Raw genomic sequence first — 15971 nt, forward strand, 5'->3', positions numbered from 1 at the left:
TATATGTTCTCTGTCAGGATGTGTAAAATGTTGTTTTGTCCTGAATAAAGTGGGGCTGAAGCTATAATTTTTATCCGCTCTAATTTTTTTTTTAACCCAAACCTGGCACAATATTCACTATTAATATTCAATAAAAATACACAAAAATTTGGTTTCCCCTTTTATGAGTTGGGGGTGTGAATGATTTTTTTTAAATTACCAAACCAGGGGCCAATGTGTAAAATATATAAAGTCTCAGAATGAAAAGGCTTTAAACCAGTCCCAAAACCTAGGAATCCCTTAACAAATAAATCGTTTATTGAACATTTTTATTCCTTGGGGTAATTGCCTATAAAGATAATAATATATCATATGCTCAAAACATGAATTATATACATTTTTTATTAACACGATGTATATTTACGCCTTTATATTTTTCATCTCTTTTAGGAATGTATTTATTTATTTATTTTGCAGTTCATTTTAATTCCTTCTGGAATCCGCAGTCACAAAAAATTATTTTATTCATTTAAAAAAAAATGTCTAAACCTGATTGTGACTTGAGCGCTGTTTTGCGTTGTGTCTATTTGTTAATGGACCCTTTGTGTTTTGGGACAAGCGTGAAAGGCTTAAAATGTTCACGGGATTTTTTTTCTCCTTTTTTATAAAAATAGATATTTTTTTTCTCTCTCTCTCTCTTGTTTCTGCGCCCGTCTCATTTCTTCGTTTATTACTCTTTAGAAGGAAGGATGTTGAGTGGCAAAGACATGGAGTAGAGATAGAGGCGGTGAAACGGTGCCAAGCCTTGTGGCAGAGGGAAACCAAACCGGTTCATGGCCAGAGTGAGAGAGGCGCTCTTAACCATAGAGTTTCCAGGCTCCAGACCTCCCATACCAGCCGCAGACCTCCTAAGAAGTGCTCCGTTTACACATCTCAGTACCTTATAAGTAGGCCTAAGAGTCTCAGTGCTCCCCAGCCATTTATTTCTATTTCCTTTTTTGGTTCTGAACCCCCTAATAATGTCTTGTGGTCCATATTAGACAGACAATATCTACTCAGACTTCCACATACTTACTGATTCCAAACCCAATGGCATCAGACTCCCAACAAGGGCGGCAGAAGTGCCATTTTAGCTCTAGCATCGCCCTACCACAATCAGTAGCACCAGAACAGTAGATGCTTTGGGTTTACATTTTGAACCGGCTCTATTAAGTAGCCCTTCCTTTATTATAAAGCCCTTCAGATATTGGGCTTGTCTTCCATGTGTCCAACCTTAATGGTGGTAAAAAGTTTAAAGTTCCTCTGATTTTGCCTCCTCTCTCCCTCTTTCATGCCCCCCCCCCCCTCTCCCCCTCTCATGCACCTCTTCCTCCATTTCTATCTCTCGCTCCCTCCACTCAATGTGCTTCCTTTCATGCTTTGTGCTGTTTACTGGTCTTGAATGACACTTGCAAGACCCTATCTCCAAGCCGGTATCCGTTCAGGCTGGCAATGGCCATGGCTGCTTCGTCGTAGTTTGTCATGGTGACAAATCCAAAGCCTTTGCACTTGTTGGTGGTAAAGTCCCGAATTACTTTGACGTTTGTCACTGCTCCGAAGGGCCCGAACAGCTGCCACAGGACGCTCTCATCGGCCTCTGGCGAGAGGTTGTAGACGAAGATGCACCAGCCCGCGGAGGTGGGACCAGTCAAGCTGACTCCGGCAAGGTTGGTAACACTGTCGATGGTGATAGGAGAGAACCTGGGAAGGAAAGAGAGCGGACTACATTGGGTGTAAGGAATAGGTCTATGACAGACAGAAGGAGGAGTGAAGCATTGGGCAGGAAGACAGAGAAGATGTAGAAAAGCTCCAGATGAATGAGGTACACATACAATGCAGAAGGTGATCAGAAGTGCACTATAACTAACAGGGTTATTCACAAAAGGGTGAAGAGTTTGGAGAAGGCCGGAGAAGTGAACAATCTAGGACAACATAGCTGAACTGGAAACATTTTCCAATTCAGCTCACTTTCCAGTCCAGCGATGTTGTCCTAGATTGTTCCCTTCTCCTGCCTCCTCCAAACTCTTCACCCTTTTGTGAATAACCCAGTTAGTGAAATCACTTTACCAAATAGGAAAGCAGATTGATGGGAGAAGGTTAGAGAAATAGATGTTGGCAGATGTTCTCAGGACCAAACTCATACTGGGAAGAGCAGCAAGATGATGACTGGTGTACAGAAACATTCATACAAATGGTAGATCACAGAGAAATAATATGAATAGAGACATGAAGACATGAAATAAAATGAACAGGTTATGAGGAGAAATAAAATGACCTTCTAGTCTAGAACATTGGCCTACCAAGTGGAAGACGAGACATCAATGGGTTAATGGCAACCAAAGGAACAGAAGAAACCCAAAGCTACAACTATGAAAATAATGGCGAGGATGAACCCCGAGAGTCAGGTAACCGATACACCAATCCTAAGATTCTACAGCTTCTCCAACCCGTCAAAAAATTGCTGATGGTGTCTAGATTCTCCTGAACGTTACAATAATTTGACATCTTGACAGCACAAGAGAAAACTGGAGCAAGTCTGATGGAATGACATGATATGGAAAAAAAACTAAAACGTGAAGTTGAAAGCAGAAGAAGAAGAGATGGCAACCATCGAAACAATCGCAAGGCAAAGAATTGCAGGAGGCGCACAAAGGGTCTACAGCTACCGGAAGGAAAACGAAATACCGCACACAGAGCAATAGGCAAAATGAACCAAAATATAAATGAATAAAAAAAGGAGCTGAACAGATAAGTATTTGTGACACCGATATTAGGACCTACGCTAGAGACAATCTCAATACAAACTGGTAAACTAAACATGAGATTGTAGTCCATCCCGGGAGTGAGCTCGGATCGGTGACTATTTTATAACACACACAGGGACCATGGGGAACAAAAGAAGCCACCCTCCAGAAGGAAGGACAGTGTCAGCACCAATTCAGAGATGTTTATGTGCAATATCATGGGCGCTGTATCTTGATATATAATCTTGATTTAAAGTGATATGCAGTGGAGTATAACTCTGCTTTGATCAAACATACTTTTGTACTTGTCACCACAGACTATGAAAAATGCCAATATGTCACGCTTCCTGAAAAAGCAAAACCCCATCTCCAGCAGCATATCCTGGCTGAGTGTTGGCATCCATCTTTGCTGTAAAGCATTTGTTCCTGGCCACCACCAGGGGGAGCTGCTGAGACAGGAGACCTGCTCTCCATTGAGCTGAATTAGGAATCCATCTCCTATGAGCAGATTTTTGCAGAGCAAAGCAAGATCTATTCAGAGCAAAGAGATTGCAGGCTACGTTGCTGGAAACATGATTACTGTTCAGCTAACACCTCATAATGATGTTTGTTAGAGGCTGCTGGGGCAAGTATAAATGTAAATCTTCAAGTGTTAGTAGAGATACACTTTAAAGTGACACTATACTCAGGAGTAACATCTTAAAATTGCATTCAAATACCTTAACTAGTAACAAGAATGTATGTTATTTGTGTATCACTCGGCTGTAGATCCTTCAATCATCTCTGAATTGGTGCTGACACTGTCCTTCCTTCTGGAGGGTGGCTACTTTTGTTCCTCATGGTGCCTGTGTGTGTTGTAAAGTAGTCACCGCTCCAAGCTCACTGCTGTGATGGACTACAATCTCATGTTTAGATTTGTATTGGAATTGTAGTCCATCACAGGAGCGAGCTTGGAGCGGTGACTACTTTACAACATGCGACCATCTAATTGACGGCTGCACATCACCATCTTGGTGATGGATGCCCAGTTGTGCATTAGTCTTAATACTCATGGGCAAATGTATCTCCTCACACCATTCTTGGCTAGAGATATGCTTTAATCCCAACTGTACATAGGTTAAACTCACCAAGAAGAGTGGAGATAGATCTACCCATTCAAATTGAGACTGTGGCATTGCTGGGCTTTACAAAGATGGCTCTCCCCCATTTTGGCCAAAATTACAAGCAGTGCACGTGTAATAGGTTCTGTGGAGCAAGAGGAAGATCAGAGGAATTCTGCAACATGATGGGAAATCTCTGTGTGCAGAACAGATGGATCCCAAGACTCACAAGCGCTCAGTTAACGCACAGCTATCGTAAGGGTAAAGTTGATAGTAAGATAATGTAGTCTGAGAGGGGAAGTCCCCTTGTAACCCCCCATAAAAGGACACAGAGGTAACACAGAACATAAAAAAAACTTAGAAAGTATCTCAGAGCAGCAAAAAAGGATAGCAAGTAACTACAGCCATGAGTCTACGGAGAAGAACTGAAGATTAACATGTGGAGTCAGAGATACCGAAGCTCGCTAATCTAATTATACATAAGTGCCACGGAGTCAACAAATTGGATCGCTGTCTCCATCCATTGGATACAAAAGCAAAATGTCACCGCCCCATTAGATGCCAATGAACCTAGCAGTATATTTTACAGGAAATCTGTGCAAACCCTACATACTGCAAGGTACCAGTCAAACCCAGGGCCTGAGTGCTGCCAAGCTAGAGGGCTAACCACTTAACCACCAAGCCACCTAGCCTACTATGTACTTATAATTAATAGCAAAAGATAATATCATTGTACTGTGCTATGTATACAATATTTTTTGACCCTTGCTAATCACACTACAGAAAAATACCAGCATATTGTTATTGGTCCCAACACCTCTCCACCAACTCCTCACTAGAATCTTATGCATAGTACAAGTCTGAGCAATTTTGAGGGTAAGATACATTTCTTAGATTGAATGTATGCATTCATAGGTACAAAAAACTTGACAGAACCCTTAAAATACAGATGCAATATAATGCATACTGGAGCAAGGTATCTCTGTCCATGTGTTAAGCCTCAGCAGATAAAAACTAAGAATGGAGCGCAGAGTGGGCATGGGGTTTTTACCTCTTGACTCCATACGCCATGTTTATTAAAGAGTCCAGCCTGCGAAAGAAGGGACAGGAGAGGGAGTGCAGTGTTAGTCATTGGGCGGGATTACAGGGGTGGGAAGGGCCACAAAGCTGCTCCGGGTAGTCATGAAGGGACAAAAAAATTCCCAGCTAAGGCAGACTCTATATTACAAATCTATACATTCACACACGTGCTAACTGATACACAAGTGCCTTGAGTTAGCATAGCACATTGAGTGTTTGTCTAGCAGGCTAAGATCACTACATTCGAGGCTAAAACCACAACCAAAGAAAATAAATACAAAACTACTATACAAAACTCACAATTCACTACACAAAAATGAAAAAAATGCTAAACAAAGAAAGCTCCGCCATACAAAAACAGAGAAAAGATGAGTATTGTCCACATCAACAGCGTGTGTTCCAGCAGTTGATTATCTGAGCACAAGAAGAAGACAGCCAACATGTTGACTGTTGATGTATCAAGTGTTCGGTCAATGCACCCAAGTTAATGTTCATGAAACTATTACACTATTCTTTAACTGTTCAGTTGATTGTTAATAAGTTGATGTTTCTACACTGCCAAATATATTGGAGATTATCAAAGAAACCTGCAAGACATTCTGAAGAAACAAACCACAAAAGCTGTCTGCTGCCAATTTAAGGGTCAATGGTAAAGGTGCCACAGCACCATGGTTTGGACATGAAGATGAACCCTGACAACAAGCTGACCATTCGTGAGTTTGGTGGCTAAAATCCTGCCTATTGCTTGGTTAGGTATAATAACTAGATGAAGGTTAACACAAGAGTGAGTGAGATCCTTGGCTCGAGAAGACCAAGCAGAAGGACAAGTCAAGAAAGTCACAAATGATAGAACCTGACCCCTGACCCGGGTTCGGTGCTTGCATGAAATGGGCCATTGACGTGAAGACATGGAAGTGTTACGCAAGCTTCACTACGTCTTTAAAAACGGTTACCAGTCACAAAAACACTGGTGGTAAGTTGGACAAAAGACTGTGGCTCAGAGTGTACAGTGGATAGTGAAGACCTCCTAAGCTTGGTAAGAAAATATTTTGTAAGTAGGGTGAAACAGGATGAACAGTAGCCTAGGATGCTTAGTGCATGTTGTGGCATCCATAACAATGTAAGATGGACGTCTAAGAAGACATTAGAAAGGAAAGGTAACACAGCAGGTGGACAATGATACAGAAAGTATAATGGAGTGGCAAAGGCATTTGTTCTTTGATGGATGGTAGAGAGAATGGTTATGTTAAGTTGGTATCATGGTATCCCATGAAAATCCACATAGATTGGGTGGTGGACAGTGTAGAAAAAGGTGATAAATGAATTGAAGAGAACCTGTTTGATAATGGTAAATGAGATTAGGATGTTGGACATCGGAAGGCTAGTGTGTTTGGGGTGTCAGCAAAGTTATTGGATGGCTGTTACAGTCAACTAAGAGGTGTAGTAGGAAAAGGCACAGGATGACTAGTAGTTGGGAAACAAGTTGGAACTGTGATCTGTGGACTTTCTTCATAAAGGATAAGCAGTAACATAGGAGAAGAGTCTAATAATGAAGAAGGTAGTATAGACTTGGTCAGGTATGTGTTTGTTCTATAGTAAGGGGGCATGGAGTGGGCAGGGTTTAGTAAGGAGCAAGGAGTAAGGAGAGACTACGTCAGGGTTGAGAAAGCGGTTTAAGGTTTCTTGCAGGGGTGGCTTACCTGAATCTCTGTGTCTGGTGGTGAAGGGGTCCGGTGTACCTCCGGGCTGTGGTCTGGTAAAGGTGGGTAAGCAGGGCCTGACCTGTTTTCTGGCTGGGATTGTTGGCAAATTTCACTGTGATTGGTTCACTAGCTCCCAGTGGCTTTTGACCATTCAACCCCTTGATTGCTTCCTCTGCCTCTATCCTCTTGTCAAACCGGATGAAGCCCACTCCTCGCGAGACTCCTGTACGTGACATAACTAACAATGGTACAGGTATACCTCTGAAGATCCGCAGCAAAAAAGAAAATGCATACAACCATTCATTCTAAAACAATAAGTAACAGCGCCACAAGTTTTAACCTTCCCTTACCTTGTTCAACACTAAAGGAACAAGCTGTGGCTAGAATTCCACTTTATAAAAGGTAAATCATTTTTTTCAAGACGCAACTTAGCTCTAAGTAAAAGTAATTTGTAACTAGATAGAGAAAGCCTTTTGACTGTAAAATGTCTGTCATACCTGTGACTTGGTCAACCAGGATACGTGAGGTGATGATCCTGCCGTACTGGGAGAAAAGCTGCTCCATCTCCTTCTGATTCATAGTTTTTGGAAGGCTGCTCACATAGAGATTGGCATCGCGTATGGAGGCGGAGCTTGGCCGGGCATAGGATACCTGTGTCAAACAAACAAAACACAATGGAGTCAGCCTTTCCTTTACAGAGTATCTAAAACCAAACAGTTTTTATTCAGGTTTGGATCAGGTGGGAAAGTTTAGGACCCCTGTTAGGTTTTTGATGTTGCCTTTGGCCCCACTGGGGAGATTCACCCTCTCAGTTGTCCTAATGACCATTGTCACCAAGACTGAATGTGAGGGAAAGTCCAAGAATAGGAGAAGAGGGGAAGTCTTTAATTTGTTTGGTGACAACTGGAGGCCTTACTTCATTTTGGAGGAAATGTCCTCTTCATGTTCATGTTGTTTCTATAAGACAGGAAGTGAAGGGAAATCTACCCAATGGAATACAGATAATGCCGAGCTGAGGCCTAAAATACAGGTCATTAAACCCTATTAGGAATACAAAGCTAGTGTACACAGGCATTGGTCAATGCAGTGCAGAGGACCAAGTCCTACTAGCTCTGATGCCAGTTGGTGATGTAGAAGCACCCCATGATATTCCTTTAACCTTATTTGTAGGCCCAATTCAGCTTTACTTAGAAAGCAAAGTGTCTCAGACACACTGAAATATGACTATGTACAGTTATCTTAAATCACTTATGATCTATGAGCTGTAAAGCAGAACAATGAGGTGGCCAGCAGTTGAATGGAGGGGCCCAAAAACTGGTCTTGCATGGGGGCCCCTTGGCGACTCTATTCGTCACTTGCCCCCTAACTCACTGTCCCAAAATTCCAAAAATGGGAACAAGAATGGGTAAGTGTCTCCCCGCCAGTCATTGTAAGTAAAATATTTGTCTATCTATGGTCAGGTTTAGGCTGGTCACAGGTAGGGAGACCTCAGGAAATAATGTGAGCAGATACCTGAACTTCCACAAGCAACTAACTGGAATACTGGGATTCTCTGTGTTCCTCACTCAACACAGAAGCGGTAAGTATCAGTCCTGATGGTAAAGATATTGTAAAAGATCCAAATGTAACAACAAGCTTCTCTGGGAGCCATAGGTACGAATTATTGCCCCTATGGTGATCACATGTTATTGGAAGCCATGCATGAGTATTACTGTGTTGAGTCATAAGGACACATTAAAATAACAGCAGGTCCTTTTCTTCTTTGATATCACCAGATAGGAAGTCAAACGTTTCTGGAAATATACACATCTTCTCTGATACATCTACTACAGCTTCATTCATGAACTCTATTACAGACACTTTAAAGAAATTATGTTGTTTACATTCAGCAACTCTTTTAACATCTGCTGCTCGGCTCTCTCCAATCGATGCATCAGAAACACCCCACAGACCCAGCCACACGAAGGCTTGAAGCAATGAAGAGGTTAACTGGTTGTTTTCCCCAGAGAGAAAGGATTGTTTGCTGAGCCCCTAGTCACTGTTACCACAGAAAGACTCAGTCGCTCAAGGGAGCCTCCCATGAGCCTTTGCAGCATCAACACTAGGCAGAGCAGATGGAGACAGATCTGATGCAATTGTCTCCATCAACCAAAAGTTTAGAAGAGGAAAAAACATATCTTTGTATTCAGGTTTATTTTACTGCTTTTTAAATACATGTCTTGGCACTCCTATGTGTATTCTATCCCACCAGCGCAGTGTATGTACTGTTGGCTGACCAAATTGTGATGGTTAGACGACTGGATCAGAGCACCTCCAAAAATGCAGCTCGTGTGGGATATTCCTGGTCTGAGCCCTCAGGGGAAAGTGGTCCAAGGAAGCAAAAATGGTTAACAGGTGCCAGGGTCGTGGGCAGCCAAGGGTCATTGGTGCGCGTGGGGAGCGAAGCCTGGCCCATGTAGTCCAATCCAATAGCTCATATTGCTGAAAAAGTTAATTCTGGTTCTGATAGAAAGGTGTCTGAACACACAAAGCATCGGAGGTTGTTGTGTATGGGGCTGTGTAGCCGCAGACCGGTCAGGGTGCCCATGCTGACCCTGTGTCCAACGCCAAAAGTATCTACAATGCACAGGTGAGATTTAGAACCACTGGACCACGGAGCAATGGAAGAAGGCGGCCTGGTCCGATTAATCACGTTTTCTTGTACATCATGAGGATGGCCAGGTGGCCAGATACACTATGGGGAGAAGACAAGCCGGCGGAGGCAATGTGATGCTTTGGGCAATGTTCTGCTGGGACACCTCGGGTCCTGCCATTCATGTGGATGTTACTTTAACATGTATCACCGACGTAAACATTGTTGCTGACCAAGTGCACCCCTTCATGGACACGGTATTCCCTGATGGCATTGGCCTCTTTCAACAGGATAATAAGCCCTGCCACTCTGTAAACATGGTTGAAGAATGGTTTGAGGAACACAATAATGAGTTTGAGGTGTTGACTTGGCCTCCAAATTCTTGAGATCTCAAGCTAGCACAAACCATGACATTTGAGTCTTTGAAACTAAAATGAGCATCATATAATCCTGAGTGCTCTCCATGTCATGCTACCTATACACCTTTTACTTACCTTGGATCAGTGGGCAACCAAGTCCTGGAGGTGCATCTAATGACAGGCCGAACAGCACTGCGATCCTCTTCTGAGCCAGTGGGGTTGCGTGTCACATGCGTGATCTATTCTCATGAAAAATCTGTCTTCATGCAGGCCTGCAGGCTGACCATTTTTCCATTAGGGTGTATGGAAAATGCACAGTACTGTAAGGCTTACCTGGCTCAGACAGGATTGGACGGGGTCACCCTCTGTTTCACCAGAGCTCCAGTGCCAAGGTTGCCTACCCATGGATTAGAGGACCTCATGCCTCTGATGCCCTCAACTCTTGTAAAAACCATAATCAGCAATTATTAGATTGGGATGGTTATTAGGTGTTGCAAAGATGTGTTTTCTCCTGTTTGCTGGGATTTTACTTGAAGTCACCTGCTTGGTGATAGTAATTTAAAGGATCCATTTGCACAGCTCCATGCAATATCCTACATTGGGGAATAAAGAACCTGTTTCTTGTGATGACACATAAACACATTGAGGGGAATTTATCAAAGCTGGAGCAGACAAAATCTGGAGCAGCTGTGCATGGCAGCCAATTAGCTTCTCTCTTCAGTTAAGATTTGTAAATGAAAAAGAGAAGCTGATTGGTTGCCGTGCACAGCTGCTCCAGATTTTGTCTGCTCCAGCTTTGATGAATTCCCCCCATTCTGTTTTCTGAAGGCCGTACTGCACAACAAAAATTATTTTTCAAATAGTCTGCGGCAATAAATGGCAGCTAATAGGGGCAGTCATTTAACAACAGCTGCTATCCAAGATGATGGGTCAGCCTGTATAACACACACGTATCAGCTGTAGTCCTTGATGGCCCATGTCACTTTCATTAGGAATAAGTGACACTGACAGCACATTAAATCCGTCACTGTGCCGGGGCACAATGGGCCCAGCCCCCTCTTTTCATTATCTCTGATTAGGTTACTTTTTGGCTTTGCAAGACTTATCCTTTAACTTTTTCCTGCGTTGCACTGATTTGGCCTTTAATGGCAGCAGCTGGCTTCCTGTCCCAACCTATACTACAACCCCCCCTCCCTTCTCCATTGAGATAATCTCCAGGGGCAATACCCCATAATTAGCCCGAGAGTGGACAGATGGCTGAGTGCTTTTGTCTCTTCCCCAACTCCCCTCCTTCCCTTCCCTCCCTATTCAGAGGATCCCTCTCCCCAAGGGGGCGACATCTGAATGACAAAGGCAAGACAAAAGAATGTCCTTCCATCTTGGTAGACCTGCTGCCTGAACGATACGCTGTGACCTTAAGAGAGAAGGTATACTGCTTGGAGGGCATCTGTCAGTCTGCCATTCGTGGAGGGGGGGACGCATATCTTATTTCTTTGTTTCAGTGATGGGAGGGGGCGACAATCTGTTCCAGCCACTTCTCTATGTATAGATTTGTACAGGAAATATATTTATCTGTCTTATTACCCTTTCTATCCTGGCTTCTCCTGCATTCATCTAGGGCCATAATGTTACCCTATAGAGCCTTTGTGTTGTACAATCTATCTTTCTATCAAATGTATCTACTACCGTATGTATGTAAATACTATATACCAATATTATCTATCTATCTATCTATCTATCTATCTATCTATCTATCTATCTATCTATCTATCTATCTATCTATCTATTTATCTATCTATCTATCTATCTATGTATATATATCCACCTGTCTATCTGTCTGTCTGTCTGTCTATCTATCTATCTTATATGTATCTATCTCCCCACCTGTCTATAGATCTATCTATTCATCTATCTGTTTTATATGTATAGATGATATGTTTCTATCTATCTATCTATCTATCTATCTATCTATCTATCTATCTATCTATCTATCTATCTGTCCTTCTCTATCAGAATATAAGGGGATAAACAAGCGATATACAAGGACTATCACATCTGCCTGTGCCTAGGGGGGGACAGACAGAAGCTGAAAATATTGAAATACACCAGGTCTAATTTATTCCTAAACCTCCACACGATCCATAAGCCAAGATCCCTGATTATAGGGAAGGCACACCTTTGCATTGAAACCTACCCGCAGTAACTGTGTCCCTCAGTTTGATTACAATTGAACTTTCTTACCACAATTTGGAGCTTTCTTGTGAGAGTGTCAGGAAGGTCTCGCTGTGTTGCCTCGTACAAACCAATGAGCTTCCCCTTTTTATGCTGCCGGGGTATGTAAGGGAATATAATGGGCATAACCAGTTGCCCATCAAGAGCCAACTCTTCTCTATCCTCATACATTTTACCCCCCCTGAATGCGAATGCCGAGAGTCATAGTGTGTGTTCTTCATGGTTACCTACACATAGGGCCACCATTAAAAATCATGGGACCCTGTACAGCCTACATGACAGAGCCCCTTCCCAATGTGTCTTCTCTAAACCTTAAGGGTATATGTATTTCTAAACACAGGATGGATGGTAAATTACCATTTACAGGAAGGAGGATATACAGTATGTCTATACAGGGCCTGATTGGTCCAGGCCCAGTACAGGAGTGCCACCTGTACCCCCCTATCAGTAGCCCGGCCTAGGTATCATCTTCCACAAGTTGCCTCACCTTGATGGTCTTAGTCTGTAGCTTCAGCCCGTTGAGGGTGTTAATGGCCTTATCGGCATCATTGGGATCCACGTAATTTACAAATCCGTATCCTAAGCTCTGACCTGTGAGGATGGAGAAAGAAAAGGAAAGTGTAAAGGGTGTCATCAGCGAGAGTTCTGTCACACACAGATAAAGAGATCTCCACATTTGCTAGTGGCCTTGGAAGGGCAAAGGTCCCCCGACAGACAGCTTTGTGTGCACACAGAGCCCACCAATACAAAACGCACAACAAAGGGGGACCACCTGCCTATCCACTTCCCAGGCACGCAGAAAAAGCAATATGCGTCATCAGTCAATAGCGAGCAAACCCTCTTCCCCCAAATGAAAGGAGAACATAGCTCTTCAAACAATCCACAGACTTCCTTCAAAGCAGACTCCCCTGAGGCTGCTGCTAGCTCCACTTTGCAGGACAACCAGATTGGGGGGATTCAAAGCTGCTGTTTTAGTGTAGACGTGTTACTTTGTGTACAGTAAGAGCTGCCGGTTGATAACAAATTTACAAGTGGTCAGAGTCAGAAGGACATAGGAAAATTATTGATCCTGAAAAGAAGGGAATAATCAATTCATTGAGAGCGCAGCAAATGTGAAAACCAGGAGCTGCCTTAAACTAATGGGTCAAATGTGTTCATAAAGGAAATTAGTAATCCCAAAATTGGATTTGTAAAGGATTAGGAAAGCCGCTGGTTAGCCATGATAACTGCCCTATCCGCACAATGGATCACAATGTTCACAAGGAACTGGGAAAGGGGTCCCTTCGCATCACTCTTGCTGTCTAAATGCTGATCGGAACTAATTAATAGGCAACACAGGATGGGATTAAATTAAATGATGTGTTCTCCCAGTAAGGAAGCACAGTACAGAGAATGAGAAACCCCACCGTGGGACTGAGGATCAGGTGAGTAAACCAAATTTATCTGAGTCCCCCTAGACAAAACGAACACATACCCCTGCACTACAAGGGTAGTTCTTTTATTTTTCCACAGGATAGTAATTCATTATTCTGCCCTTTCTTGTGGACTAATACCAGGCACAAATTAAAATTAACCCCTTTACAGCAGCCAAGAACAGAAGCGGGCATGGTTCTTCCAGGCTCATTCTCATAGTATCTAGCCAGGCAATCAAGGACCAACCCAATGGTCCTCATTGTGCAGAGGCACATCTGGCGCATATCCTAAATACGAGACAGCTGCTGATGTATCTAGAAGCTCTAATACAGGTTCTCCGACCGTAGAGATGTTCCGCTGATGAGACACGCTCCCTAAACATGTAACACAACTGAAACCGATAATGACTTTCCATTTCTGCTTTACCGGGAAGACATTCTAGAACATAAGAAGTAGATGTTGGCTTGTTAATGTGATAATCTCTGGTTTTCAGCAGCTGCTCGTACAATGGTCATAAGAAGGAAATGGGAAGATGATGAGATTACCACTGAATGCAGCTAATAGGATCTGTTACATACGGATGGGAAGATCGATGAAAACTGAAGCCCCGGGCCTTTGTATAAGGTGCTACAACCACGAGCCAAACATAATGGATTCTATCTGTGCTTTGCCTGCTGCAGTTTAATGTGGAACTCCAGCAAAAAAATGTAAGGGAAGCGTAAGAACCTACTTCAGGCTTAGAGGAAGCATTCAGTCTGTTTTGATCATTGATCGTACTCGCACCTGTGCTCAGACTATGGACGTAAAAGTGAATACGCTTTAAATATAAGCCATTCCTGATCTCTGTAGCTGCAGCCACTGTGGAGCAATTCATCCTCATTTTATCCATCCACACTGAACTTACAGCTCACTTTCCATAATTTCTAACCAGAAGGATGACGCCATTGTTCATTTCTACATCTTTGTAAATTCCTGTAGCAACTGTCTGTTCACTGGGCTATGAAAGAAGATAATTTTACCTCCGAGGTGCTCCCTATGTTCACGTCCACTATTAAATTGCCTAAACTCCTCCCCTTCCAGCACCCAGTGCCTGAAACCTATTAGAATAGCATTAATTTAAGATGCAACAGACCCCCGAATGATGCGCAGTGCATATCCTCCCGCTCTCAGTGTGGGAAGGACAGAAGGATTATATAAAAGTTCCGATGTCGTTCACATGGCACCAGTGCCCCTAGATGGTGCTATATGCTGGGCAGAACCTTCATAAATGAACCCCACAACAGCATATGTAAACCCTAACAAAGGGTTAACAATGTCACATATCCCAGGAGGCATTGCTTTCCACCATTCATAGAACACTATGTAAAGAGGCACAGCCCCAGATCCCTGTCTGCCCGTGTGCGACATATGAATGGAAAGAGGAAAGCAATGCCTCCTGGGGCTTAACACACTTTCTGCCCTAGGGTGGCTACACTCACCACATCACAGCACCCTGCCACTGTATTTCTCTCAAGAGCCCGCAGCCCTGATGATGGAATGGCTCTCGGGAGGAGTTATGCAAATATCATGATGCCTTGATGGGTGGATGTCACTCTTGAGGAGTGGACTTTCCTAGACAGACTCTATAGGCATGCAGACCGTCCTAGGTAACGCCCGCATGTGATGCTGAGAGTTCATGATTGAAAGAACGGTAATCCAATGAATGAAAAGTGCGGGCCAGGGACAGTCAGACTGGGAAGCAAAGAGATAGATGATACTGGATGTCCTCCAGCCCGGAAATGGGCTAGGTTCCATCTCACTTAATGAAACATCTAATGCACATTGTGAGAAGCTCGCAGTGTGCAGTGAAATCAGAGGAAGTAATTCCAGTCCATGAGAGGAGCCGGTACAACTGTGTAAGACTGAAGGGAAGGTCGGAGTTCAGCTCTAAGTTTGGCTCTATATGTCCATTTAGGTCCACTATATACATGCAATAGTCTCGGCAGATAGGGATCACTTTGGCGTAGATGGCCAGCTTAGATATGATCATCATATTCCCCGTGTGACCCAGCGGAGGAACCTGTCACATGACAAATCTTTGGGATTTTGCAATATGTGTGTACGGTCAGATCTATTCAATCTAAACATTTAAAGTGAAGCTGTGAGGATAGCAATATGGGAGCTGCCATTGCCGACTTTCCTTTAGAAGTTCAGGCAGAGGCGTAGCTACAAAAAATTGCGTCCCTGGCGTCCTGCCCTAGGTTACTAAAAGCCGGGCGGGGAGATGTGTAAGGGCCATACACATCTCCCCGCCTGGCTCCTAGGTCCAGTGACGTCATTCACTGACCCATAGAGTGGCACACCCCCTTCAAGTGGTGTCCAGGGCATGTGCCAAATGTGCCATACCCTGCATACGCCACTGGGTGCAGGCTACAAGGCTATCACCCTGATGTCATGATGCTCCAGCGACTTTATTCATTGCTAAGGCACTGACCTGGAACACGCCTGCTGATCAGGAGTCCTTGTATTTCTCCCTGTACAGGGTTCCTTACTTCACAAACCTAAACAAAATGTTATCCTTCCTGAAACGCCTTCTAATAATGGTTCAAAGAGACGAGAAACAGCATATGACATTGTATGCAAAGCCTTGAAGAACACCTGTCAATTGGCTCATTAAGGGCAATGTGACAGGTACCCTGATAGGCCTGTCT

General features: G+C 43.5%; 1 protein-coding gene across 3 annotated transcripts in view; it reads right to left on the reverse strand.

The window, feature by feature from the left end:
* Positions 1–984: 984 nt before the first annotated feature.
* The window catches only part of ELAVL3 (ELAV like RNA binding protein 3), a 44181-nt gene continuing 29194 nt past the window's right edge, over positions 985–15971 (reverse strand). Inside the window, exons 3-7 of one of the 3 annotated variants that reach the window (XM_018573639.1) lie at positions 12356–12459; positions 7143–7296; positions 6643–6868; positions 4914–4952; positions 985–1719 (exon numbers count right to left, since the gene is read on the reverse strand). In XM_018573639.1, the coding sequence (XP_018429141.1) occupies positions 1392–1719; positions 4914–4952; positions 6643–6868; positions 7143–7296; positions 12356–12459 (851 nt within the window). In that variant the 3' untranslated portion in view covers positions 985–1391. Of the gene's footprint in view, positions 1741–4913; positions 4953–6642; positions 6869–7142; positions 7297–12355; positions 12460–15971 lie in introns of all 3 variants that reach the window. The other 2 variants (XM_018573641.1, XM_018573640.1) reach the window with 2 other exon arrangements.

This window comes from Nanorana parkeri, unplaced genomic scaffold (genome assembly GCF_000935625.1).
Source record: "Nanorana parkeri isolate BGI_ZX_2015 unplaced genomic scaffold, ASM93562v1 scaffold2467, whole genome shotgun sequence".
In the NCBI taxonomy this organism is placed as follows: Eukaryota; Metazoa; Chordata; class Amphibia; order Anura; family Dicroglossidae; genus Nanorana; species Nanorana parkeri.